This window comes from Hoplias malabaricus, chromosome Y, assembly GCF_029633855.1.
Source record: "Hoplias malabaricus isolate fHopMal1 chromosome Y, fHopMal1.hap1, whole genome shotgun sequence".
Lineage (NCBI taxonomy): Eukaryota > Metazoa > Chordata > Actinopteri > Characiformes > Erythrinidae > Hoplias > Hoplias malabaricus.
Window position 1 is genome coordinate 57,009,538 of NC_089820.1, and position 26,849 is coordinate 57,036,386.

General features: G+C 39.9%; 1 protein-coding gene across 1 annotated transcript; it reads right to left on the minus strand.

Annotated features, from left to right (window-relative positions):
• Window positions 1-433: 433 nt before the first annotated feature.
• Window positions 434-23,985, minus strand: LOC136678477 (uncharacterized). Its single transcript, XM_066656530.1, has 28 exons — window positions 23,852-23,985; window positions 23,668-23,740; window positions 23,340-23,476; window positions 23,105-23,260; window positions 22,852-22,993; window positions 22,289-22,461; window positions 22,076-22,204; window positions 21,688-21,873; window positions 21,015-21,164; window positions 15,332-15,404; window positions 14,977-15,110; window positions 14,742-14,897; window positions 14,488-14,629; window positions 13,912-14,084; window positions 13,699-13,827; window positions 12,839-13,024; window positions 12,164-12,313; window positions 9,488-9,568; window positions 7,966-8,005; window positions 6,389-6,573; window positions 3,774-3,846; window positions 3,443-3,582; window positions 3,208-3,363; window positions 2,950-3,091; window positions 2,377-2,549; window positions 2,166-2,294; window positions 1,508-1,693; window positions 434-1,007 (listed from the first exon to the last, which is right to left on the minus strand). The coding sequence occupies exons 1-28, from the start codon at window positions 23,882-23,884 to the stop codon at window positions 852-854; spliced, it is 3,783 nt and encodes a 1,260-aa protein (XP_066512627.1). The 5' UTR covers window positions 23,885-23,985; the 3' UTR covers window positions 434-851.
• Between the last annotated feature and the right edge of the window lie 2,864 nt (window positions 23,986-26,849).

The following is a 26,849-nucleotide window of genomic DNA, read 5'->3' on the forward strand; positions in this document are numbered from 1 at the left end:
TTTTTAAGTACATTTAACAAACAGAAATGAAAATATCAACACACCTGTATCTCCAAACAATGTTTATGTTCAACATTTTATGGTAAAAAATGCATTTAATACAATATTATACCCGAAAAAGAGAGATAATATATGAGACTCTAACATTGTGTTTTTTCCCCACTGCTGTATTCATTGCAGGGTGTGGGAAAACCACAGAGAGCTCTCCCTACTGTCTGATTAGACAAATTACAATCGATTGCAGATCTCATGTTCCACTGGAATGAACCGTTCCAATTGTGAATTATTACTGTTTTTCTACTCATCAACAAAGATGATTAATGGACTAATTTAACAGTAAAGTAATTGTTTTAAACTGTGTTTTATACACGCTCTTATTGTTTGAAATGTGCTTTTATTATTTATTCTGAATAAATTGAATTCCTTTACTGAGAAAACTGACTTTTTACTGAAGAACTCTATTTAAACTGAACTGATTTTAGCTGAATTTTTATACTTCTTACACAACTGATTTTTATAGATATTTGTACCGAATTCACATTACTTCACTTTACTTTTTATACACACCACACGTGTGTATTTATCTGACTTTCCTTCCTTATGTCTCAGCTCCTCCCTCAACAATAAGAAGATGCTACAAGAGTGTTTACCATGTTCCTCTTACATTTCCACTTTCATTTCAGTTTTATACATGCCCCAATATTTGCTGACTTTTCACAGGAACACATTTTCCTCAAAGTCAACACATCACGTGATTTATTATGTTTCATTTATTCATGGTTCCACAGTCATTTTTATAAAGTGTTTTTCGTTTTTCGTTAGGAATGGAAACATTAGGAACATTTTGTTTTTTAAGCTTCACATGTACATTTGTCCTCTGGCTCCACTATGTTCACAACATTCACAGTGACGGTGGCGGTGGAAGTGGGCAGTGGTTTGCTAAAAGGAATGTCATTCTCCACAATCACCAGCAGAGTGTGCTGCTTCTCCTGCTCAAAGTCCAGTGGCTGAGTGGGAAAAATATTTACAAAAAGAACACAGTTGAATTATGGCTAATTTAAACAACTATATATTTAAGTCCTGGACATGTAAGTACTTGTATGAAATCCACAAAAAAAAACCAAAAAAAAAACATACAAGTAGTATGAAATATTGTACAGTTACATTCCCTAAAATAAGTACTGAATACGCACCCTTAAAGGAACACCAGCTAAGGATTGGTTTTTTTTGCTCCTGGGGCGCCACCTAGTGTAATTCGTTTTTACAGCACCCTACTGAAATCTGTGGTGAGGGAGAAGAGTGGAGGTGATTTCCTATCCTCCCACAAAACCTACATAGTGCTGTTTCTGCAGTGCTGAGCACAGATTAGCAATACCTGAGGACCTGCTGTCAACAAAATGTCACAATAATTTTGTAACTTTAATTTGAAGGTAAAAATACTACATAGTGTTCCTTTAAAGGTACCACCACTGACAGTTTCCCTGAGAGTGTAGAGGCTCTGAAGTACCTTAGCAGTGGTGATGATCCCCTCCTGTTTGCTAGGTCCAGTGCTGACACTGAAAAGTCCATCACTTTTTCCGTTAAGAATGCGGAACTTGGCTGTCCAGGCAGGTGTTTGAGGTTCATCTTCATCCTTCACTCGCAGCTTCACCACCACTGCTCCTAGTGCAATCTCTGGCACTGAGACAGTGTGCTGAAAAACAGAGACATTTACATTCACAGTTTGGAGGTAACTTCTGCTGAAACATAGGGTTTCTGTAGGGTGCATGTGTCTGTTTAATTTGGTTACAGCCTTGACTCTTCTGGGAAAGTTTAACAGTAGATACTGGAATATTTCTGAGTTGCTTTAATGACATTCAGCTATAGTAAATTTCGGGAGATCGAGTACTGAGAGTGGATAATTAGTTCTTAATTAAAAATATCACTCTAACTCCAACAACATCACTTCCCAATAGTACTGAATGGAGCTCCATTGAATGATGCCCCTCTAGGCTTTGCTTGGCATTGAGCACGATGATTCTAGACACATGCAGCATTTGAACTTGCACTAGATTTAAAACTTGCAAAATGCATTTATAGAACAAACATAAAACATAATCCATTGTTGGAGTAACTGTTGTTGGTGCACTCCATATGAAAATATCATCTCTCTCACTCTCTCTTACCGAGGTGTTTTCAAACTGGGGTGCGTTGTCATTGATGTCAGTGAGAGTAATAACAGCTTTTCCAGTGGCTGTGAGGCCATGGCCCTGCATGTCTGCGGCCTGAATCTCCAAGGTGTATTTAGGATGTTTCTGAAAGAGATCATGTTCTTTACTGATGCTGTTTTCATTCATTAAACTCAACTCAGCATTTATAAACCTGACTTGCTCTCACCTCTCTGTCCAGTCCTTTAGCGGCCACTCGAATGCCTCCAGTCACAGGATTAATGTCGAACATTTTTAGATGTGGCTCTGTTGGCGTCTGACTGATGATGGAGTATCTGATATCAGCATTGTCAGTTCTGGGGTCGTCTGCATCAGTGGCTGTGACCTTCATGAACTCAAATCCTTCAGTAAATGACAGTAAATGAAATATAGACATCTTTAATCTACAACTCATTGGTTTAATCCAGGTTTTTTAACCCAGGGGTCTGTTGTCTATTGTGAGTGATGCACAGGAATATTTATCCTCTAAAGACCCACCAAACAATCCTTCTTTTATATGTGAACAATTCTTTGGTTCTGTACTTCGGCCTCAAAAATACAAACGTGAAACGGTCAGTTTCTGTCCAGTAAAGTAACCTTTGACCTACATTAGCAGAATTCAACAGTTCACCCTCAAAGTCATTTAATTAACTGACGAGTTGTGGGGTCATGAATTGTTTTTATCCCAACAATGGTTTAATGTTGAAAAACATTGAGAATCCTTGGTCTAATTTAACCCACTTAATGCCAGTAACATAGATACCTAGTGTTGCAGCTTCTGGAACAAAGCCATGGAAAGTGTCTTGGGTGAAGACTGGTTCATTATCATTCATATCAAACACAACGACAAGATCAGGTAAGGGATGTTCCACTTCTCCTTCTGCAGCCACAGCGTGGACTTGAAGCTGAAATAAATTGGCAGAAAAAAATTACCTGTTGAATTCACCTGACCATACGGCCACAGGGCGACTGGGATGAACTGTGAAATGCTCCACTGGAGTAAAGAAGCAATGTCTCTTACCTCATATTTATCTTTGACCTCTCGGTCTAGAGTCTTGGTGACATAGAACCAGCCAGTGTTTCTGTTTATGGTGAAAAGTCCCACTGGGGGCAGGTCTGCTCCTTCTCCAGTGATGCTGTATGTGATCTTAACATCTTTAGCCTTAGAGGACTTCATCTGGACACAGAAATACAGTTAAGTACAAAATAAAATGAACATAGATTTCCAGCTTTAGTTAGAGATCAGTTCTACTCACTTGCACTATCTGTTTGGGGAAAGGTCCTTTGTCGTTCTCTGGGATGTATATTGGTGGAATAAGTATACACCCTCTCTTTCTCCTCTTCTCCCCCACAGAAGACTCGGGAAGCTGCAGAACTGGAACGTCTTGGTAGGGCTCTTCATTATGAAGAACAGTAAATATGTTAATAATGAATGTGTTCATAAGTAACATGACATATACATTTAATAAAAATGATTTCATGATCATCCACAACAGTCTCCACATCAGCAGGAGTTTAGTTGCAGTCCATGTTACGTTCAAGACATTGTAGGACAACACCAAACTCAATAGAATAAGCTCTGCACACCAGAAAGTGACCATGTTGAGTCTCCAGCGTCAGGATCCTGCAACGGTGACGTCACACTCACTGTGACTAAGACCTGAAGTGATATGTGAAATACAGATATAATATTACAGCATTATTAACATAAAATACAAGTCAGTTTCCAACAGAATGAGCCTAGTTGTCTTTACCTGGAGCACAGCTAGGAGGAGATTCACCATCATTTTGTAATCCAGGACCAGTGGCTACGAGCAAGCACTGACAGTGGGTAGTTATACACTGGAAGAAGAGGCTGGCTGTGTGTTTGTGTTTTAAAGCTCGTCCTCTCTGCAGCTACAGTGTTGTGAAATGTTTGTTAAATACAGATTAAAGCACATCAGCATTTTCATGTACTTTGTTTACCCAAAGTGCACATATGGGGGTTGAAATGAGGCAATAAGTGGAGTGCTCACTGGTCAAAGTGGCCTTTGGAATTTACAGAGACTACAGAACTTATTTACAACCTTGAACAAACCTGATTCTAGTTTCATTTCCCAGGCTTCTTGTAGATTATACACTGTCAGACCGCCAGACACTGAACCCTGAACCCTGAGTTCAGAGAACACGGCTCCAGTGCTCCAGAATCTCAGGTCTCTGTGGCTGCTTGGCTTCTCCAGATCAGTCCATGATATTTTCAATCAGCCTTTCTGATTCTGTGAGCTGACGATTCCACCTCCCAATGACAGCACTTACTGTTGTCCAGGGCAGCTCTAGCAAGGGTACGAACATAGGAATTAGGGAGGATTTCTTCAGTGTGACCCACTTCCTGGCATCTGTTTCCTGCTGAGATCATATACGTGTTTGCTCATTTTGTTGTTGAACTCCATCCACTCCATTCAAGACCTTTTGATCTAATGATGAATGTCGTTTGCTGAATTATGAATTAAGCAAAGCCTTGGGGGGTTTCCTCTGCTGCCCGTCCTAGTGTTTATCATTTAGGTGTTTTATTTCATCTCTGTCATCTGACACCCACATTAACAACTGACCAAGTGCTGTTTTCTCCACTTATTAAATATTAACAAAATGAGACTCAAATAAAGAGCTAGAGACACTCATACATGCTTTTATCTTATCTCGTGATAATTACTGTACTGTCCTCTTTACTTTACTTAGTAGATCTGCTGTAAATCATCTGCAGTTAATTCAGAATGTAACTGCACTCACGACCATAATTCCCTCACTGGAATCTCTCTGTTGGATTCCTGTTATGTACAGAATCAAATGGAAGGCACTCTAAGATCAGGTGAGCTGAGTGTTTTACATGTTCCATGTACAAAATAAAATACTATGTAGATGTAAAGTCAGAGACAGTAACTCATCTGTTGCTGCACTGGTCCCATGGAGTCACAGAAGCGGTCAGCGTTTGGTCTCTTCTGACATTAAACCTTGGTGATAGGATTTGCACTGATCTAACAATGAATACCAGGAATTGCCACCAAAGCTGCCCATAATGTCTTGCACATTGTGTATTGGTTGATGATCGGGATGGGTTTTAGACTGTGAATTGACTCGCCTGGACGCAACTGATGTCATCTGGTCTCAGCTAAGGTGCACATTCTTTAGCTCCCTCGTCGTATCCTCACTACAGCAAAGCTTCCTTCCCCCCGGGATGAGCTCCATCAGAGGCCGCGTGTCTGAATGATATCTGTCCTCTGAGAGGATGTCCCAGCAGTGCCTTCAAATGTTGTATATTGTTGTAAATATTTCTGAGTTGCTTTAATGACATTCAGCTATAGCAAATTTTGTGAGATCAGGTACTGATAGTGGATAATTAGTTCTTAATTAAGAATATCCAACTCTTCTTAATGGCACTGAATGAAAATTTATGACCCTCTATCCTTTGCTTGGCTTTGAGTATGATGATTCTATACACATGCAGCTGCACCCACGTGTATTCAGAAGATGTAAAGATTTTATGAGATTTATGTATGAGAAAATTTTTACAAAGGAAGACAGTCATTGTCTGTTCCCCCAGTACAACCTCTTGGATCTCCTTATAGCTACCAATCTTATTATCTTTTGGAAGGTTTTAGGGTACGAGTTCTTGAGTTCTCATTTAGACATGCACTGGATTTAAAACTTGCAAAATGCATTACAAATATATAAAACATTATCCATTGTTTAATTTAGTTTTTTTGCACTTATAAAGCACCTTTCTAGAAACCCAAGTATACTTTTACAGTCAACACAGCACAGAATGTCTTTCCATTCAGCATTCAATCCACACACACTGGCAAGACGTGGGAGCCAAATGTGCACAGCATACTCTCAACAAAGAAAGACTCTCCATCTGGAGGACTGCATCGGGCACTAGGGTTTCACCCAGGATAGAGAACCAACATTGTTGGAGTAACTGTTGTACTGAATATGAAAATATCATCTCTCTCACTCTCTCTTACCGAGGTGTTTTAAAACTGAGGTGCGTGGTTGTTGTTGCCAGCTACAGTAATCACAGCTTTTCTAGGGGTTCTGAGGCCATGGCCCTTCATGTCTGCGGCCTGAAACTCCAAGGTGTATTTAGGATATTTCTGAAAGAGATCATTTTCTTTACTGATGCTGTTTTCACTCATTAAACTCAACTCAGCATTTATAAATCTGACTTGTGCTCCCACCTCTCTGTTCAGTCCTTTAGCGGCCACTCGAATGGCTCCAGTCACAGGATTAATGGCGAACATTTTTGGATGTGGCTCTGTTGGCGTCTGATTGATGATGGAGTATCTGATATCAGCATTGTCAGTGTCGGGGTCGTCTGCATCAGTGGCTGTGACCTTCATGAACTCAAATCCTTCAGTAAATGACAGTAAATGAAATATAGACATCTTTAATCTACAACTCATTGGTTTAATCCTGTTTTTTTAACTCTGTTGTCTATTGTGAGTGATGCACAGGAATATTTATCCTCTAAAGACCCACCAAACAATCCTTATTTTATATGTGAACAATTCTTTGGTTCTGTACTTTGGCCTCAAAGTAACCTTTGACCTACATTAGCAGAATTCAACAGATCGCCCTCAAAGTCATTTAATTCAAGTTGTGGGGTCATGAATTGTTTTTATCCCAACAATGGTTTAATGTTGAAAAACATTGAGAATCCTTGGTCTAATTTAACCCACTTGATGCCAGTAACATAGATACCTAGTGTTGCAGCTTCTGGAACAAAGCCATGCTAAGTGTCTTGGGTGAAGACTGGTTTATTGTCGTTCATATCAATCACATTGACAACAACCTTCATAGGAGCTTCCCCTTCTCCTTCTGCAGCCACAGTGTGGACTTGAAGCTGAAATTGGCAGAAAAAAATAACCTGTTGAATGCCACAGACATTAACAACTGATCAAGTCCTGTTTTCGGCTGTTTGAGCGAACAGTGTGTTGTAGCTCCGGTGGAATAACACCGGTAAAATGAAAGTGATTATAAGATGCAATGTCCAGCCGCGTTTGTCTGTCATATGTTAGCATTGCATGGCCTTTGTGCACTTTAGAAAGAGTATAAAGGGCCCAAAAAAGAAGAAAAAGCCAGCACTCAAGAGCAGAGCGAGCAAACACGTTCGCCAAGGAGGGCGCCATGTTGGAGTGATAAGCCAATCTTGTGATAAGCCAATTTTCTAGCAATCATTCATCTGTTGTCTTTAAATTTAAGAGAAGGGGCTGCATATCCATTTTCATACTAATATTCTGGAGGGCAGTCAGTACAGTCTGTAGGAACAGGGACTAATGCTGGGTCAAATTTAAGGTCTGATTTGCTTATTATCTGGCAAACAGAAATTTTTGTCTCAAATCTAGGGTGCATGAGGAATTCTTTTGGGCTCTTCTCACTACTCTTGACCTCAAGGTCAGTTGTTTATTGAGTTCAGTGGCACTCTTTCCTTGAAAATGTGAACACAAAGTGTGGGCAAAGTTAACTGAGACATCCCCTTTAAGTAGCTTCATAACTGCAGGCCTATGGGTGTATCTTGAGCACTATTATACTGTACAACTGAGGTGGAGCAATATATGCACAAGGGTCACTGACAGTAGCTTGATATATCTTGCTTTCTTTTGCTCTAATGCATTCTGCAGTTCAGCTACTTTTCAGTACAGTCTTCCCCTCTCACCCCTTGAACAGGACCTGAGGAGGTACTCTCAATTTGGGGCAGTCACTTCAGAGAACTTGTCTTTCCACATCAGGAATTCTGACATACCACTGTCCTCCAACTCATCCACTTCCTCTCTATCTAGGTGCTGAATGATATGGGAAGTTAGTGACATACGTGTTTTGCCAGAAACCTTTTTCCTGCTCAGTTCAGATGCGTTTAGGAAATCACATATTTTCAACAAGTTCTCCAGAGACATTTGGTATAACAGGCTTTTCACTATTTGCAAATTCTACAGCACCTCTGCCATTGTTGCCACTGAGGAAATTGAACTCTTGCTGCAAGATTAGACTCGCCTTGATGTAACTGATGTCTTTTGGTCTCAGCTAAGGTGCACATTCTTCAGCTCCCTCGTCTTATCCTCACTACAGCAAAGCTTCCTTCACCCCGGTATGAGCTCCATCAGAGGCTGTCTGCCCGAATGACATCCATCCTCTGAGAGGATGTCCCAGCAGTGCCTTCAAATGTTGTACCTCTTAAAAGGGGAGATAATAAAATGAGAAGACTCAAATGTGGTGTAGCGGAAATGAACAGATTACTAATTTTAATAAAAGATATTATATGTTTAGGGGACTTAATATGCCAAAGTTACTATATTATGCCGAAGGACCTCTCTTAGCTCAGGGTCATCTCTGAACCACACCAGCAAAATTGGAATTTGAGATAAGCTTTTCAGAAAGAACTAGCCCCAAATTGGTGCCTGGCTGTCTGTGTCAGCGAGTCATAAAACTGACACTATAGGTCCTTTCAAGGAAAGTTTATGACAGGGTCTTGGGGGATCATGGAACTCTTCTAAAATGCAGAATGCAGAGAGACACTCCTGAGGATCAGTTTAATCTTAATTAAACCTTAATTTTAATTTAATTTTGGTTTAAAACAATTTGAAGTTACATATGTGCACAACAGTTTGAAATTAATTCCATTTGAACAATCAAAATGAGTGGGATTAATTTACATGTGTTTAAAGTCATTTGTGTTATATATTTATGTAGAACCAAGGTAGCCACATACTATGTGTGTAGTTGGTTAATAATTATGTAAAACATGGTTGTCTTAATGATTTTACTTTGGGTTAACATATAATCTTTTATATCGCAAAAGTATGATTCAGAATCCTGGCCTTCATTCACAAATAAGGGATGAGCTTCAAGCCTTTGTCTTGTCAAGGGTCATACATTTTATGTGATGTCACTACCAAGGTACAGGAAACAACCAATCAGGAGCAAGAGATGCTCCAATCTTATCCAATCGGTATTAAAGGTGGGTTTTCTAAACTCTGGTTAAAACCCAGGGGCGCCAAATGCTTTCTTTTGCTCTGCTTCTTCTGTACCTTTCTTCGCTTTACACTGTTTGTCTTTTAGCCTATTTCAGGGCTAAAGAAGAAAATGACTTTGGTTTTGAAATGACTCTGCAGGCTCCTCTGCAGGCGTCAGACTCTCATGGCTTTCCTAAACAGTCTTGCCCCATAAACGTGGTCCAAATAGACATTAGTTCTATATTAATGTTGTCCCTAATAGAGAACTATAGTAAACAGGGCTGTAGTTATTCCAGCAAGAATTCAACGCCACACCCAGAGCATGAAGGAGACCTCTGACAGAGCTTCCGGACCAGCGACGAAAAAGACGGCCACACGCACCCTCAGAATGACCTCCTGAGATGAGGAGAGACCTGCCCAGGAGAGACCAGCAGGGACTGTCTCTCACAAAGCAGCAGATCAGCGATGACGGAGAATCCCCACAGAGACCTTCAGAACACCACCAGCTCTGACGGAGTTGTCACTGTATCTGAAAATCTCGGGAGAAAAGGAACACTCGCGGCTGCAACTACAAGTCTTCCTGGAGAATTGCAGATTCTCCAGGAAGTCGTGCCGGAAAGCACAGTGCGTCAGCGTCATACTCCCAGCTATCTCAAGTCCATCTCCACAGATACGTAAGGTCACATGGTCTCATTTCTTTCATTGCTCAGGGTTGGTGCTGAATGCTTGCTGGGATCAACAATAGCCTTTTCTAGAATTTAGGGTAATTATCATAGAGAAATTCCCTCATATATTAATCTCCCTGTTCCCTCATGTATCGCTGTAATCCATTTCATCATATGAATGTATAATTAATCTGCATTATTTGATATTATTATTAATAAACCACTTCTGTGATAAAACCAATCCTTGTTTATTTGTTTGTGTGTGCACCATTCTTGTATAGAATTATTACTTCTAGTTCAGATTCAGTTTTAGAGTCAAGAACCTATGACGGATCAATGAGCATAATTCATTAATAATAATTCATTCTAGCTAATCCTGCTGTGGCGGCACGGTGGCGCAGCAGGTAGTGTCACAGTCACACAGCTCCAGGGACCTGGAGGTTGTGGGTTCGATTCCCGCTCTGGGTGACTGTCTGTGAGGAGTTGGTGTGTTCTCTCCATGTCCGCGTGGGTTTCCTCCGGGTGCTCCGGTTTCATCCCATGGTCCAAAAACACATGTTGGTAGGTGGATTGGTGACTCCAAAGTGTGTGAATGTGTGTCTGTGCCTGTGAAGGACTGGCGCCCCCTCTAGGGTGTATTCCCCGCCTTGTGACGAAAAATGATTCCAGGTAGGCTCTGGACCCACCGTGCCCCTGAATTGGATAAGTGGTTACAGATAATGAATGAATGAATAATACTGCTGTATAAAATGTAAAGTCATCTAAAAGGATGACCTACTTGTCTAAGCTAAAATTGGACAGGTAAAGACACTACATATTATTTAATGACTCCCAAACTTGGAGGTTATCAAAATGAATTAAATAATTAATTATTAATAAAATAATAATTAATGTTTGAACTGAGTGTTTATTCCTGAAATCTATACCATAGTATGACTTAAGCAACACACTGCATCCCACAATTACACTGTGTCTGCCCCATTATACACAGTTAATTATTCCAAGTTTTTTTCTCAGAATTATTCCGAGATTCTTTCTCAGAATTATTCCGACTTTTTTCTCAGAATTATTCCGACTTTTTTTCTCAGAATTATTCTGAGATTTTTTTCTCGGAATTCTGACTTTAATCTCAAAATGTTTTTTTTTTTTTTTTTTTCAACGCTGTGGCCCTAAAACTCCGTCGTACTTATGCCACCCCAACAGGTGCATTACAATTTCCACTACAGTGGTGTTTCATCACTGCTGTGTTGCAAGTAGTGTGTTTACACACAAGGCAAACAAATTGAGGAATTGGGCACATAAACCATTTTATATTCAGCATTAGAAGTCATTCTCACACACATTAGAGCACAAATTAAATAAATAAAATTACCTATGTCAAAGTACATTCACTAAAGGCAGCACACTTGCTCACATTTTCCACTCCACAGACACAGGTTTGACTGCACTTGACTCCAAACAATGTTTATGTTCAACATTATATGGTAAAAAAGTATTAAATACAATATTATAAATGAAAAGGGGAGATAATATATGAGACTCTAACGTTTTGTTTTTTTCCTCACTGCTGTATTCATTGCAGGGTGTGGGAAAACAACAGAGAGCTCTCCCTACTGTCTGATTAGACAAATTACAATCGATTGCAGATCTCATGTTCCACTGGAATGAACCTAATTCCAATTGTGAATTATTACTGTTTTTCTACTCATCAACAAAAATGATTAATGAACTAAATTTAACAGTAAAGTAATTGTTTTAAACATGCTCGTATTGTATGTGCTCTTGTTCTTTATTCTGAATTAATTGTTTTCCTTTACTGAGAAAACTGACTTTTTACTGAAGAACTCCTTTTAAATTGAACTGACTTTACCTGAATTTTTATACTTCTTACACAACTGATTTTTATAGATGTTTGTACTGAATTCACATTATTTCACTTTACTTTTTATACACACCACACCTATGTGTGTTACATATGTTTCAACTTTATTTATGGAAAGGAAATTGCGTGTTTTTCTGGTATATTCATCTGATTTTTCTTATGCACAGCTCCTGCCACGACAATAAGTAGATGCTACAAGAGTGTTTACCATGTTCCTCTTACCTTTTCCACTTTCATTTCAGTTTTACACATGCCCCAATATTTACTGACTTTTCACAGGAACACATTTTCCTCAAAGTCAACACATCACATGGTTTATTATGTTTAATCTATTCATGGTTACACAGTCATTTTTATAAAGGTGTTTTTCATTTTTCCTTGAGGTTTTTTGATTATTCAATGGTGTAAAAAATGGAAACATTAGGAACAGTTTGCGTCTTAAGCTTCACATTTATATTTTTCACCTGGCTCCACTACATTCAGAACATTCACAGTGACCGTGGCGGTGGAAGTGGGCAGTGGTTTGCTAAAAGGAATGTCATTCTCCACAATCACCAGCAGAGTGTGCTGCTTCTCCTGCTCAAAGTCCAGGGGCTGAGAGAGAAAAATAAATCATACACAGAAAAACTTACAAGAAGAACACAGTTGAATTGTGGCTAAATTAAACAACAATGTATAAGTCCTGGACATGTAAGTAGTCATATGAAATCCACACAACTAAAAAAACTACAAGTAGTATGAAATATTGTACAGTTACGTTCCCTAAAATAAGTACTGAATATGCACCCTTAAAGGATCAAGGCAAGGTAAGGTTTGGGGTTTTTTTTGGCTCCTGGGGCGCCACCCAGTGTAATTAATTTTTACAGCACCCTACTGAAATCTGTGGTGAGGGAGACGAGTGGAGGTGGTTTCCTATCCTCCTACAAAAGCTACCTAGTGCTGTTTCTGCAGTGCTGAGCGCAGAATAGCAATACCTGAGGACCCGTTCTCCTTATTACACGTCAACAAAGCGTCACAATAATTTTTAAAGTTTAATTTGAAGGTAAAAATACTACATAGTGTTAATTTAAGGGTACCACCACTGACAGTTTTCCTGAGAGTGTAGAGGCTCTGAAGTACCTTAGCAGTGATGATGATCCCCTCATGTTTGCTAGGTCCAGTGCTGACACTGAAAAGTCCATCACTTGTTCCGTTAAGAATGCGGAACTTGGCTGTCCAGGCAGGTGTTTGAGGTTCATCTTCATCCTTCACTCGCAGCTTCACCACCACTGCTCCTAGTGCAATCTCTGGCACTGAGGCAGTGTACTGAATCACAGAGACATTTACATTCACAGTTTGGAGGTAACTTCTGCTGAAACATAGGGTTTCTGTAGGGTGCATGTGTCTGTTTAATTTGGTTACAGTCTTGACTCTTCTGTGAAAGTTTAACAGTAGATACTGGAATATTTCTGAGTTGCTTTAATGACATTCAACTATAGCAAATTTTGTGAGATCAGGTACTGATAGTGTATGATTAGTTCTTAATTAAGAATATCCAACTCTTCTTAATTGCACTGAGTGCAAAATTATGACCGTCTAGGCTTTGCTTGGCTTTGAGTATGATGATTCTACACACATGCAGCTGCACCCACGTTTATACAGAAGAAATAAAGATTTGATGAGATTTATGTATGAGAAAATTTTTACAAAGGAAGAAAGTCCCGATAAATCAATTGTTTAATTTAGTTTTGGTTACACTTGTAAAGCACCTTTTTGGAAACCCAAGTATACTTTTAGAACATCTTTCTATTCAACATTCAATCCGCACACACTGGCAAGACGTGGCAGCCAAATGTGCACAGCATACTCTCAACAAGGAAAGACTCTCCATCTGGAGGACTGCATCGGGCACTAGGGTTTCACCCAGGATAGAGCACCAACATTGTTGGAGTAACTGTTGTACTGAATATGAAAATATCATCTCTCTCACTCTCTCTTACCGAGGAGTTTTCAAACTGAGGTGCGTGGTTGTTGTTGCCAGCTACAGTAATCACAGCTTTTCCAGGGGTTCTGAGGCCATGGCCCTTCATGTCTGCGGCCTGAATCTCCAAGGTGTATTTAGGATATTTCTGAAAAAGATCATGTTCTTTACTGATGCTGTTTTCATTCATTAAACTCAACTCAGCATTTATAAATCTGACTTGTGCTCTCACCTCTCTGTCCAGTCCTTTAGCGACCACTCGAATGGCTCCAGTCACAGGATTAATGGCGAACATGTGTGACTGTGGCATTGCTGGATTCTGACTGATGATGGAGTATCTGATTTCAGCATTGTCAGTGTTGGGGTCGTCTGCATCAGTGGCTGTGACCTTCATGAACTCAAATCCTTCCAAGACAGTAACGAAGGAGAAAAATATAGACATCTGATATATATAAATATAGACATGACATTGGTTTAATCCTGGTTTTTTAACCCAGGGGTCTGTTGTCTATTGAGCGTGATGCACAGGAATATTTATCCTCTAAAGACCCACCAAACGATTCTTCTTTTATATGTGAACGATGCTTTGGTTCTGTACTTTGGCCTCAAGAACAACAAATGTGATGTGGTCAGTTTCTGTCAAGTAACCTTTGACCTACATTAGCAGAATCCAATAGTTCGCCCTCAAAGTCATTTAATTAAAGTTGTGGGGTCATGAACTGTTTTTATCCCAATAATGGTTTAATAGTGAAAAACACTGAGAATCCTTGGTCTAATTTAACCCACTTGATGCCAGTAACATAGATACCTAGTGTTGCAGCTTCTGGAACAAAGCCATGAAAAGTGTCTTGGGTGAAGACAGGTTTATTGTCGTTCATATCAATCACATTAACAATAATCTCCAGGGGAGATTCCCCTACTCCTTCTGCTGCCACAGCGTGGACTTGAAGCTGAAATTGGCAGAAAAAAAGACCTGTTGAATTCACCTAACCATACAGCCACAGGGCGACTGGGATAAACTCTGAAATGCTCCACATCGAGTAAAGAAGCAATGTCTCTCACCACATATTTATCTTTGGCCTCTCGGTCTAGAGCCTTGGTGACATAAAGCCAGCCAGTGTTTCTGTTTATGGTGAAAAGTCCCACTGGGGGCAGGTCTGCTCCTTCTCCAGTGATGCTGTATGTGATCTTAACATCTTTAGACTTATCAGAATTGACCTAGACACAGAAATACAGTTAAGTACAAAATAAAATGAACACAGATTTCCAGCTTTAGTTAGAGATCAGTTCTACTCACATGCACTATCTGTTTGGGGAAAGGTCCTCTGTCGTTCTCTGGGATGGTTATTGGTGGAATACTCCATCTCTTTCTCCTCTTCAACTCCACAGAAGACTCTGGAAACTGCAGAACTGGAACGTCTTGGTAGGGCTCTTCATTACGAAGAACAGTAAATATGTTAATAATTAATGTGTTCATAAGTAACATGACATATACATTTAATACGAATGATTTCATGATCATGATCATCCACAACATTGTCTCCTCACAGCATGAAAAAGCTGTGCATCAGCAGGAGTTTAGTTGCAGTCCATGTTACGTTCAAGACACATTGTAGGACAACACCAAATTCAATACAATAAACTCTGCACACCAGAAAGTGACCATGTTGAGTCTCCAGCGTCAGGATCCTGCAACGGTGATGTCACACTCACTGTGACCAAGACCTGAAGTGATATGTAAGATAAGGAGATACATAAATATACGTATTACATTATTAGCATAAATCTGAAGTCCTGAAGTGATATGTGAGATACGGATATAATATTACAGCATTATTAGCATGAAAACTTTTAAAGCATAAAATACTAGTCAGTTTCGAACAGAATGAGCCTAGTTGTCTTTACCTGGAGCACAGCTAGGAGGAGATTCACCATCATTTTGTAATCCAGGACCAGTGGCTACGAGCAAGCACTGACAGTGGGTATTTATACACTGGAAGAAGAGGCTGGTTGTGTGTTCGTGTTTTAAAGCTCGTCCTCTCTGCAGCTACAGTGTTGTGAAATGTTTGTTAAATACAGATTGAAGTACATCAGCATTTTCATGTTCTTTGTTTACCCAAAGTGCACATACGGGGGTTGAAATTAAGCAATAAGTGGAGTGCTCACTGGTCAAAGTGGCCTTTGGAATTTACAGAGACAACAGAACGTATTTAAAACCTTGAACAAACCTGATTTTCAGGTTCGTTTTCCAGGCTTCTTGTAGATTATACACTGTCAGACCGCCAGAGAACACGGTTCCAGTGCTCCAGAATCTCAGGTCTGTGTGGCTGCTTGGCCTCATTCCATGATATTTTCACTCAGCCATTCTGATTCGGTGAGCTGCGTCCAGCTGCTGTTGCTCCTAGATGTCTCCACCTCCCAATGACAGCACTTACTGTTGTCCAGGTCAGCTCTAGCAGGACACAGCGTTGACTAAAGAGTACAAACTTAGGAATTAGGGAGGATTTCTTCAGTGTGACCCACTTCCTGTCGTCTGTTTCCTGCTGAGATCATATAAGCATTTGCTCATTTTGTTGTTGAACTCCACCACTCCATTCAAGACCTTTTGATCTAATGATGAATGTTGTTTGCTGAATGATGAATTAAGCAAAGCCTTGGTGAGTTTCCTCTGCTGCCCGTCCTAGTGTTTGTCATTTAGGTGTTTTATTTCATCTCTGTCATCTGCCACTGACATTAACAACTGACCAAGTCCTGTTTTCTCCACTTATTAAATATTAACAAAATGAGACTCAAATAAAGAGCTAGAGACACTCATACATGCTTTTATCTTATCTCGTGATAATTACTGTACTGTCCTCTTTCCTTTACTTAGTAGATCTTAGTAAATCATCTGCAGTTAATTCAGAATGTAACTGCACTCACGACCATAATTCCCTCACTGGAATTTCTCTATTGGATTCCTGTTTTGTAGGGTATTGCTTTGCAACTGTTTTCCCTTCGGAATGGACTGGATGGACAACAGCAGCTTGCTGTAGCACAAGATTCCTCTTTTCTTTGTCTTTTCACCTCATTCACACATGCTGTGTTCAGCTTTTCTAGCAATCATTCATCTGTTGTCTTTAAATCTAAGGGAAGGGACTGCATATCCATTTTGATACCAATATTCTGGAGTCCAGTCAGTACAGTCTGTTGGAACATGGACTAATGCTGGGTCAATATTAAGGCCTGATTTGCTTATTATCTGGCAAACATAATTTTTTTGTCTCAAATCTAGGGTGCATGAGGAATTTTCTTTGGGCTCTTCTTACTACTCTTGAACTCAGAGGTCAGTTGTTTATAGAGTTCTGTGGCACTCTTTCCTTGAAAATGTGAACACAAAAAGTGTGGGTAAAGTTAACTGAGACATCCCCTTAAAGTAGCTTCATAACTGCAGGCCTATGGGTGTATCTTGAGCACTATTATATTGTACAACTGAGATGGAGCACTATTTGCACCAGGGTCACTGACAGTAGCTTGATATATCTTTCTTTTCTTTTGCTCTAATGCATTCTGCAGTTCAGCTACTTCTCAGTACAGTCTTCCCCTCTCACCTGTTTGCCCAGTACCTGAGGAGGTACTCTCAATTTGGGGCACTCACTTCAGAGAACTTGTCTTTCAACATCAGGAATTCTGACATACCACTGTCCTCCAACTCATCCACTGGATGATATGGGAAGTTAGTGACATACGTGTTTTGCCAGAAACCTTTTTCCTGCTCAGTCCAATTATGTTTAGGAAATCACATATATTCAACAAGTTCTCCAGAGACATTTGGTGTAACAGACTTTTCATTCATTCATTATCTGCAACCGCCCATCCATTTTTTGGGCGGACTATTGCAATTCTCTTTTATCTGGTCCCCCCTTCAAGTCCCTTCATAAGTTACAACTGGTTCAGAATGCTGCAGCCCGTATTATCTCTAGAACTCCATCCACTGATCACATCACCCCTGTTCTTCAACAGCTCCACTGGCTCCCTGTTAAATCTCACATTGATTTTAAACTCATATTGTTTACTTTTAAGGCCATCCATCACCTTGCCCCACCATACCTCACAGAGCTCCTCCACATAAACAGACCCTGCCGGACTCTTAGATCCTCCTCATCCATCAGTCTCACTGTCCCTCCAGCCTGACTGACCACCATGGGGTCTAGAGCTTTTAGCCGCACCGCCCCCCGTCTTTGGAATTCCCTCCCACCAGACATTCGTAATATTGACTCCCTGAACATTTTTTAAATCACGCCTCAAGACCCACCTGTTCAGGACAGCATACAGTCTTTAGCCTAGTCCTTTGATTTTATGTATCTCTTTAATTAGCCTGCTTTAAATAGCTTTGTTTATACCTGTTGTTTTGCTTTGGTTTTCTTATATACGGTGACCTTGAGAGTCTTGAAAGGCGCCAAAAATAAAATGTATTATTATTATCCAGTTCAGGGTCGCGGTGGGTCCAGAGCCTACATGGAATCATTGGGCGCAAGGCGGGAATACACCCTGGAGGGGGCGCCAGTCCTTCACAGGGCAACACAGACACACACACACATTCACTCACACACTTACAAATAAGGACACTTTTGAGTCGCCAATCCACCTGCAATGTGTGTTTTTGGACTGTGAGAGAAAACCGCGTACCCGGAGGAAACCCATGCGGACACGGGAAGAACACACCATCTCCTCACAGACAGCCATCAGGAGCGGGAATCGAACCTACAACCTCCAGGCCCCTGAAGCTGTGTGACTGCGACACCTACCTGCTGCGCACAGTGCCGCAATGAACGGTAAAAGATATTATACTTTTTGGGGACTTCATATGCCAAAGTTACCTTATTATGCCGAAGGACCTCTCTTAGTTCAGGGACATCTCCGAACCACACCAGCAAGATGGGAATTTGAGATAAGCTTTTCAGAAAGAACTAGCCCCAAATTGGTGCCTGGCTGTCTGTGTCAGAGAGTCATAAAACTGACACTATAGGTCCTTTCAAGGAAAGTTTATGACAGGGTCTTGGGGGATCATGGAACTCTTCTCAAATGCAGAATGCAGAGAGACACTCCTGAGAATCAGTTTAACCTTAATTAAACTTTAATTCCCATTGGTTTAAAACAATTTGAAGTTACATATGTGCACACCTGTTTGAAATTAATTCCATTTGAACAATCAAAATGGGTGGGATTAATTTACATGTGTTTAAAGTCATTTTTGTTTTATATGAATTCATGTAGAACCAAGGTAGCCACATACTATGTGTGTAGTTGATTAATAATTATGTAAAACATGGTTGTCTTAATGATATTAGTTTGTGTTAACATATAATCTTTTATATTGCAAAAGTATGATTCAGAATCCTGGCCCTTCATTCAAAAAAAGGGATGGGCTTCAAGCTTTTGTCTTGTCAAGGGTCATAAATTTTATGTGATGTCACTACCAAGGTACAGGAAACAATCAGGAGCAAGAGAAGCTCCAATCTTATCTTACTACAAGGCCTGCATCTGCAATTCTCCAGGAAGTTGTGCCGGAAAGCACTGCACATCAGCGTCATACTCCCAGCTATCTCCAGTCCATCTCCAGGGATATGTAAGGTCACATTCCTTTCATTGCTCAGGGTTGGTGCTGAATGCTCGCTGGGATAAACTATAGCCTTTTCTAGAATTTAGGGTAATTATCATAGAGAAATTCCCTCATATATTAATCTCCCTGTTCCCTCATGTATCGCTGTAATCCATTTCATTATATGAATGTATAATCAATCTGCATTATTTGATATTATTATTAATAAACCACTTGTGTGATAAAACCAATCCTTGGTTATATGTTTGTGTGTGCACTTTTGTTGTATAGAATTATTACTTCTAGTTCAGATTCAATTTCAGAGCCAAGAACCTACGGCACATCAATTAGCATAATTCATTAATAATAATTAATTCTAGTTAATTCTGCTGTATAATCTGTAAAGTCATCTAACATGATGACCTACTTGTCTAAGGTAAAATTAGACAGGTAAAGACACTACATATTATTTAATGACTCCCAAACATGGAGGTTATCAAAATGAATTAAATAATTAATTATTAATAAAATAATAATTCATTATCATTGACTCCGCAATGTAGTGCTTATGCCACCGTAAAGTGTGCATTACAAATTCCACTACATTGGTGTTTCATCACTGCTGTGTTGCAAGTAGTGTGTTTACACACAAGGCAAACAAACTGAGGAATTGGGCACATAAACCATTTTATATTCAGTATTAGAAGTCATTCTCACACACATTAGAGCACAAATTAAATAGATAAAATGACCTTTGTCAATGTACATTCACTAAAGAGGCAGCACACTTACTCACATTTTCCACTCCACAGACCTCATAGCTTTTACTCTGCTTTGACTGAACTTGACACAGCCAGCCACAAGAATGGGGTTTTTAAGTACATTTAACAAACAGAAATGAAAATATCAACACACCTGTATCTCCAAACAATGTTTATGTTCAACGTTTTATGGTAAAAAACGCATTTAATACAATATTATACCTGAAAAGGGGAGATAATATATGAGACTCTAACGTTGTGTTTTTTTCCTCACTGCTGTATTTATTGCAGGGTGTGGAAAACCACAGAGCGCTCTCCCTACTGTCTGATTAGACAAATTACAATCGGTTGCAGATCTCATGTTCCACTGGAATGAACCGTTCCAATTGTGAATTATTACTGTTTTTCTACTCATCAACAAAGATGATTAATGAACTAATTTAACAGTAAAGTAATTGTTTTAAACTCTGTTTTATACACGCTCTTATTGTTTTAAATGTGCTCTTATTATTTATTCTGAATAAATTGATTTCCTTTACTGAGAAAACTGACTTTTTACTGAAGAACTCCTTTTAAACTGAACTGATTTTAGCTGAATTTTTATACTTCTTACACAACTGATTTTTATATATTTTTGTACTGAATTCACATTACTTCACTTTACTTTTTATACACACCACATGTGTGTATTTATCTGACTTTCCTTCCTTATGTCTCAGCTCCTCCCTCAACAATAAGAAGATGTTACAAGAGTGTTTACCATGTTCCTCTTACATTTCCACTTTCATTTCAGTTTTACACATACCCCAATATTTACTGACTTTTCACACAAACACATTTTCCTCAAAGTCAACACATCACATGGTTTATTATGTTTCATTTATTCATGGTTCCACGGTCATTTTTATAAAGTGTTTTTCGTTTTTCCAGGACATACATGATCATTTCACGGTGTAAGGAATGGAAACATTAGGAACATTTTGTTTCTTAAGCTTCACATTTACATTTTTCCTCTGGCTCCACTACGTTCTGAACATTCACAGTGACGGTGGCAGTGGAAGTGGGCAGAGGTTGGCTAAAAGGAATGTCATTCTTCACAATCACCAGCAGAGTGTGCTGCTTCTCCTGCTCAAAGTCCAGTGGCTGAGTGGGAAAATAAATCATACACAGAAAAACTTACAAGAAGAACACAGTTGAATTGTGGCTAAATTAAACAACAATGTATAAGTCCTGGACATGTAAGTAGTCATATGAAATCCACACAACTAAAAAACCTACAAGTAGTATTAAATATTGTACAGTTATGTTCCCTAAAATAAGTACTGAATGTGCACCCTTAAAGGATCAAGGTAAGCTAATATTTGGGGTCTTTTTGGCTCCTGTGGCGCCACCTACTGTAATGAATTTTTACAGCACCCTACTGAAATCTGTGGTGAGGGAGAAGAGTGGAGGTGGTTTCCTATCCTTCTACAAAAGCTACATAGTGCTGTTTCTGAAGTGCTGAGCGCAGAGTAGCAATAACAGAGGACCCCTTCTCCCTATTACGTGTCAACGAAGCGTCACAATCATTTTTAAACTTTAATTTGAAGGGAAAAATACTACATAGTGTTCCTTTAAAAGTACCACAACTGACAGTTTTCCTGAGAGTGTAGAGGCTCTGAAATACCTTAGCAGTGGTGATGATCCCCTCCTGTTTGCAAGGTCCAGTGCTGACACTGAAAAGTCCATCACTTGTTCCGTTAATAATGCGGAACCTGGCTGTCCAGGCAGGTGTTTGAGGTTCATCTTCGTCCTTCACTCGCAGCTTCACCACCACTGCTCCTAGTGCAATCTCTGGCACTGAGACAGTGTACTGAATCACAGAGACATTTACATTCACAGTTCGGAGGTAACTTCTGCTGAAACATAGGCTCACATGCAGCATTTGGACATGTACTAGATTTAAAACTTGCAAAACGCACTTAGAAAACAACATAAAACTTAATCCATTGTTGGAGTAACTGTTGTTGGTGCACTCCATGTGAAAATATCATCTCTCTCACTCTCTCTCTTACCGAGGTGTTTTCAAACTGAGGTGCGTGGTTGTTTTTGCCAGCCAGAGTAATAACAGCGTTTCCAGTGGTTTTGAGGCCATGGCCCTGCATGTCTGCGGCCTGAATCTCCAAGGTGTATTTAGGATGTTTCTGAAAGAGATCATGTTCTTTACTGATGCTGTTTTCATTCATTAAACTCAACACAGCGTTTATAAACCTGACTTGTGCTCCCACCTCTCTGTCCAGTCCGTTAGCGGCCACTCGAATGCCTCCAGTCACAGGATTAATGTCGAACATTTTTGGATGTGGCTCTGTTGGCGTCTGACTGATGATGGAGTATCTGATATCAGCATTGTCACTGTTGGGTTCGTCTGCATCAGTGGCTGTCACCTTCATGAACTCAAATCCTTCAGAGACAGTAAGTGAAATATAGACATCTTTAATCCACAAGTCATTGGTTTAATCAAGGTTTTTTAACCCAGGGGTCTGTTGTCTATTGTGCGTGATGCACAGGAATATTTATCCTCTAAAGACCCACCAAACAATCCTTCTTTTATATGTGAACAATGCTTTGATTCTGTACTTCAGCCTCACAAATACAAATGTGATACGGTCAGTTTCTGTCCAGTAAAGTAACCTTTGACCTACATTAGCAGAATTCAACAGTTCACCCTCAAAGTCATTTAATTAAAGTTGTGGGGTCATGAATTGTTTTTATCCCAACAATGGTTTAATGGTGAAAAACACTGAGAATCCTTGGTCTAATTTAACCCACTTAATGCCAGTAACATAGATACCTAGTGTTGCAGCTTCTGGAACAAAGCCACGGAAAGTGTCTTGAGTGAAGACAGGTTTATTGTCGTTCATATCAATCACATTGACAACAACCTTCATAGGAGCTTCCCCTTCACCTTCTGCTGCCTCAGTGTGGACTTGAAGCTGAAATTGGCAGAAAAAAAGACCTGTTGAATTCACCTAACCATACAGCCACAGGGCGACTGGGATGAACTGTGAAATGCTCCACTGGAGTAAAGAAACAACAACTCTTACCCAGTATTTATCTCTGACCTCTCTGTCTAGAGGCTTTGTGACGTAGAGCCAGCCAGTGTTTCTGTTTATGGTGAAAAGTCCCACTGGGGGCCGGTCTGCTCCTCCTCCAGTGATGCTGTATGTGATCTTAACATCTTTAGCCTTAGAGGACTTGATCTGGACACAGAGAGACACTTTAGTACAAAATAAAATAAACACAGATTTCCAGCTTTAGTTAGAGATCAGTTCTACTCACTTGAGCTATCTGTTTGGGGAAAGGTCCTCTGACGTTCTCTGGGATGTTGATTGGTGGAATCGCCCACTCTCTCTTTCTCCTCTTCAACTCCACAGAAGACTCTGGAAACTGCAGAACTGGAACGTCTTGGTAGGGCTCTTTATTATGAAGAACAGTAAGTATGTTAATAATGAATGTGTTCATAAGTAACATGACATATACATTTAATACGAATGATTTCATGATCATCCACAACAGTCTCCACATCAGCAGGAGTTTAGTTGCAGTCCATGTTACGTTCAAGACATTGTAGGACAACACCAAACTCAATACAATAAGCTCTGCACACCAGAAAATGACCATGTTGAGTCTCCAGCGTCAGGATCCTGCAACGATGACGTCACACTCACTGTGACCAAGACCTGAAGTGATATTTGAGATACAGATATAATATTACAGCATTATTAACATGAATCCTTTTTACGCATAAAATACAATTCAGTTTCGAACAGAATGAGCCTAGTTGTCTTTACCTGGAGCACAGCTAGGAGGAGATTCATCATCATTTTGTAATCCAGGACAAGTGGCTACGAGCAAGCACTGACAGTGGGTATTTATACACTGGAAGAAGAGGCTGGTTGTGTGTTCGTGTTTTAAAGCTCGTCCTCTCTGCAGCTACAGTGTTGTGAAATGTTTGTTAAATACAGATTGAAGTACATCAGCATTTTCATGTTCTTTGTTTACCCAAAGTGCACATACGGGGGTTGAAATGAATCAATAAGTGGAGTGCTCACTGGTCCAACTGGCCTTTGGAATTTACAGAGACTACAGAACTTATTTAAAACCTTGAACAAACCTGATTCTAGTTTTGTTTTCCAGGCTTCTTGTAGATTATACACTGTCAGACCCCCAGACACTGAACCCTGAGTTCAGAGAACACGGCTCCAGTGCTCCAGAATCTCAAGTCTGTGTGGCTGCTTGGCTTCTCCACATCAGTCCAGGACATTTTCACTCAGCCATTCTGATTCGGTGAGCTGCGTCCAGCTGCTGTTCCTCCTAGATGTCTCCACCTCCCGATGACAGCACTTACTGTTGTCCAGGGCAGCTCTAGCAGGACACAACGATGACTAAAAAGTACAAACTTAGGAATTACAAAGAATTTCTCCAGTGTGACCCACTTCCTGGCGTCTGTTTTCCTGCTGAGATCATATAAGTGTTTGCTCATTTTGTTGTTGAACTCCATTCACTCCGTTCAAGGACTTTTGATCTAATGATGAATGTTGTTTGCTGAATGATGAATTAAGTAAAGCCTTGGGGAGTTTCCTCTGCTGCCTGTTCTAGTGTTTGTCATTTAGGTGTTTTATTTCATCTCTGTCATCTGCAGTTAATTCAGAATGAAACTGCACTCAGAAGAAGACATGTTGGAAAGTAAGGGCCCACTGACACGCGTTGAGGAGAAACAGGGAAAGTGGGAGTAAATGCTGGGATGTGGGCTAGTTTTATTTAAACTAGTGAGGTAGTGTGAAGAATAATAAACAGTTTGCAGGGCACACACTCCCTGCTCTTTAGGAAACCTGTGGGATGGTGTTTACAGATAATTCTCTGTGGGGTTCTGGCCCAACACATGACCCTTAATTAGCTCTGTGTGAAGCGAGAAGCTAAGCCAGTCGAACTGCACAGTTTATCCTTTTAGAGGGAGCAAATATGTGTGAAATCCTCTCACACTGAGCCACAACAGAAGCGTCCTCTGGATTTATTGACTCATTAGTGGATTTAAGGTGGAAACTGCCTCAGGAGGCTTTACAAGTGTAGGGAGCAAAAACAAAATAATAATAATAATAATAAAATAAATAATAAGATTGAATCCCAAATTTGGGCTCAAGTCTATTGTAATATATGCAACATAAACAAAACAACAAACAAGCAAACAAATAAACAAATAATCTGCTCCGTCTGGAAGTGGTTGAACAGTCACATAAACATCTTTTTATTTACAATTTTAATCCGTAAAACTGAGCAAACTCCATGCTAGGCTCAAATTTCAAGATGTTTAGGCTTTGTTGGTGTGTGTGTGTGTGTGGTGTTAATAAGAATTTCTACTTCTAAACTTCAATGTCCCAAACACAGTCTCAAAAACACAGATTCAGATAGGGAAGCATATCTCACACCTAAGGAACCAATCCACAAATTAACCTTGGACCTGCTGCAGGTGGGCAGCTGATGGGTGGGTGCAGTTAGAGAGTTAGAGGCGGGGACTAATTATTAATATTAATAAATGAAGTTCAGGATAAGTGCGGATCGCAGTTGGTCGGCTGTGGCGACCCCGGACGGGAGCAACCGAAAGCTGAATAAGTTCAGGACGACGAAGTAGTGTCTCTTGGAAATAACTTCTACATCTTTGACTCAGAACAGAGTGGAGATGGTTAGGAGGGTGAATGTGATTCCAATTAATACAATAATAAGAATTATATTTCATTTTACTTCGACAGTTTTTTGTAATTAATAGACTCTATAGGGACTGTGTTCTGTTATTTGTTGTTATCTGTTGTTTGTTGATCATTGACAAAACAAGCACGGAGAAATGAAGGCACTGAGCAATGGAGAAGAAAGAGAACAGAGCAAAAACAGCTAAAAAACAGAGCTTCTGCTCCTCACTCCTCACTGCACCATCCTTGTTAGGAGGGTGCATGTGATTCCAATTAATACAATTATAAGAACTATATTTCCTTTTATTTCGACAGGTTTTATGAATTATTGCGGAATTTCGTGGGTATGGATGTAATTTGTTACATCCATACCCACCACCCCTGAAGGTACATTTGTGCCCACCCCCCCCTTTCCTGGAGGTGAAGACAGTTCTGGGGTCTTAACGAAATGTCTGTGACCTGCTTTTGTCAAAATACCACAAGGATCAACTACCCTCAGGCAGATCTGAACGGCTCTTTGTATCACATGTTTTCTGTCTTGCCATCCCACAAACCACTGACAGGATTGGGTTATTTCAGTCAGAACATCGGTGGACTCTACATCCCCAAATGAACGTGGGCCCATACACCAGAAAAAAACATTCGTAAAAGGTTTTATAGAATATTTTACAGCAGTCTATGAAATATTCATCTCTGGATGTAATTTGAAGCTACACCTTGAGTTCAAAAAGGCTTCGTGACTAAAAACATCCATGTTCTAGACTGCGTTTTCTTCTCATGTAAAGTATTGAAACTGTTGAGGCCTCAACTGACCTCATCTCGTCTCGCTCTCATCTCTGTGCTTATTAAAGAAGCAGCCATTTTAATAAAAGTTCTTCTCATCTCACAAGAGATCAGTGTTGATATTTCTTATAAAAAATAATTCCACAAACTTTTAAACTGCATTGTCCAGGAGAACCTGCTGAGATATTATAGAGACTATTATTATTAAGAAGAAGCTGCAGAGATACTACAGAGATCTCTTTGATTTCTCTTTACTGTGGCTTCTTGTCTCCTGATGTTCTCTAGTAGTATGTGGAAGTCATTGCTGATAAAGTTCTCCCGC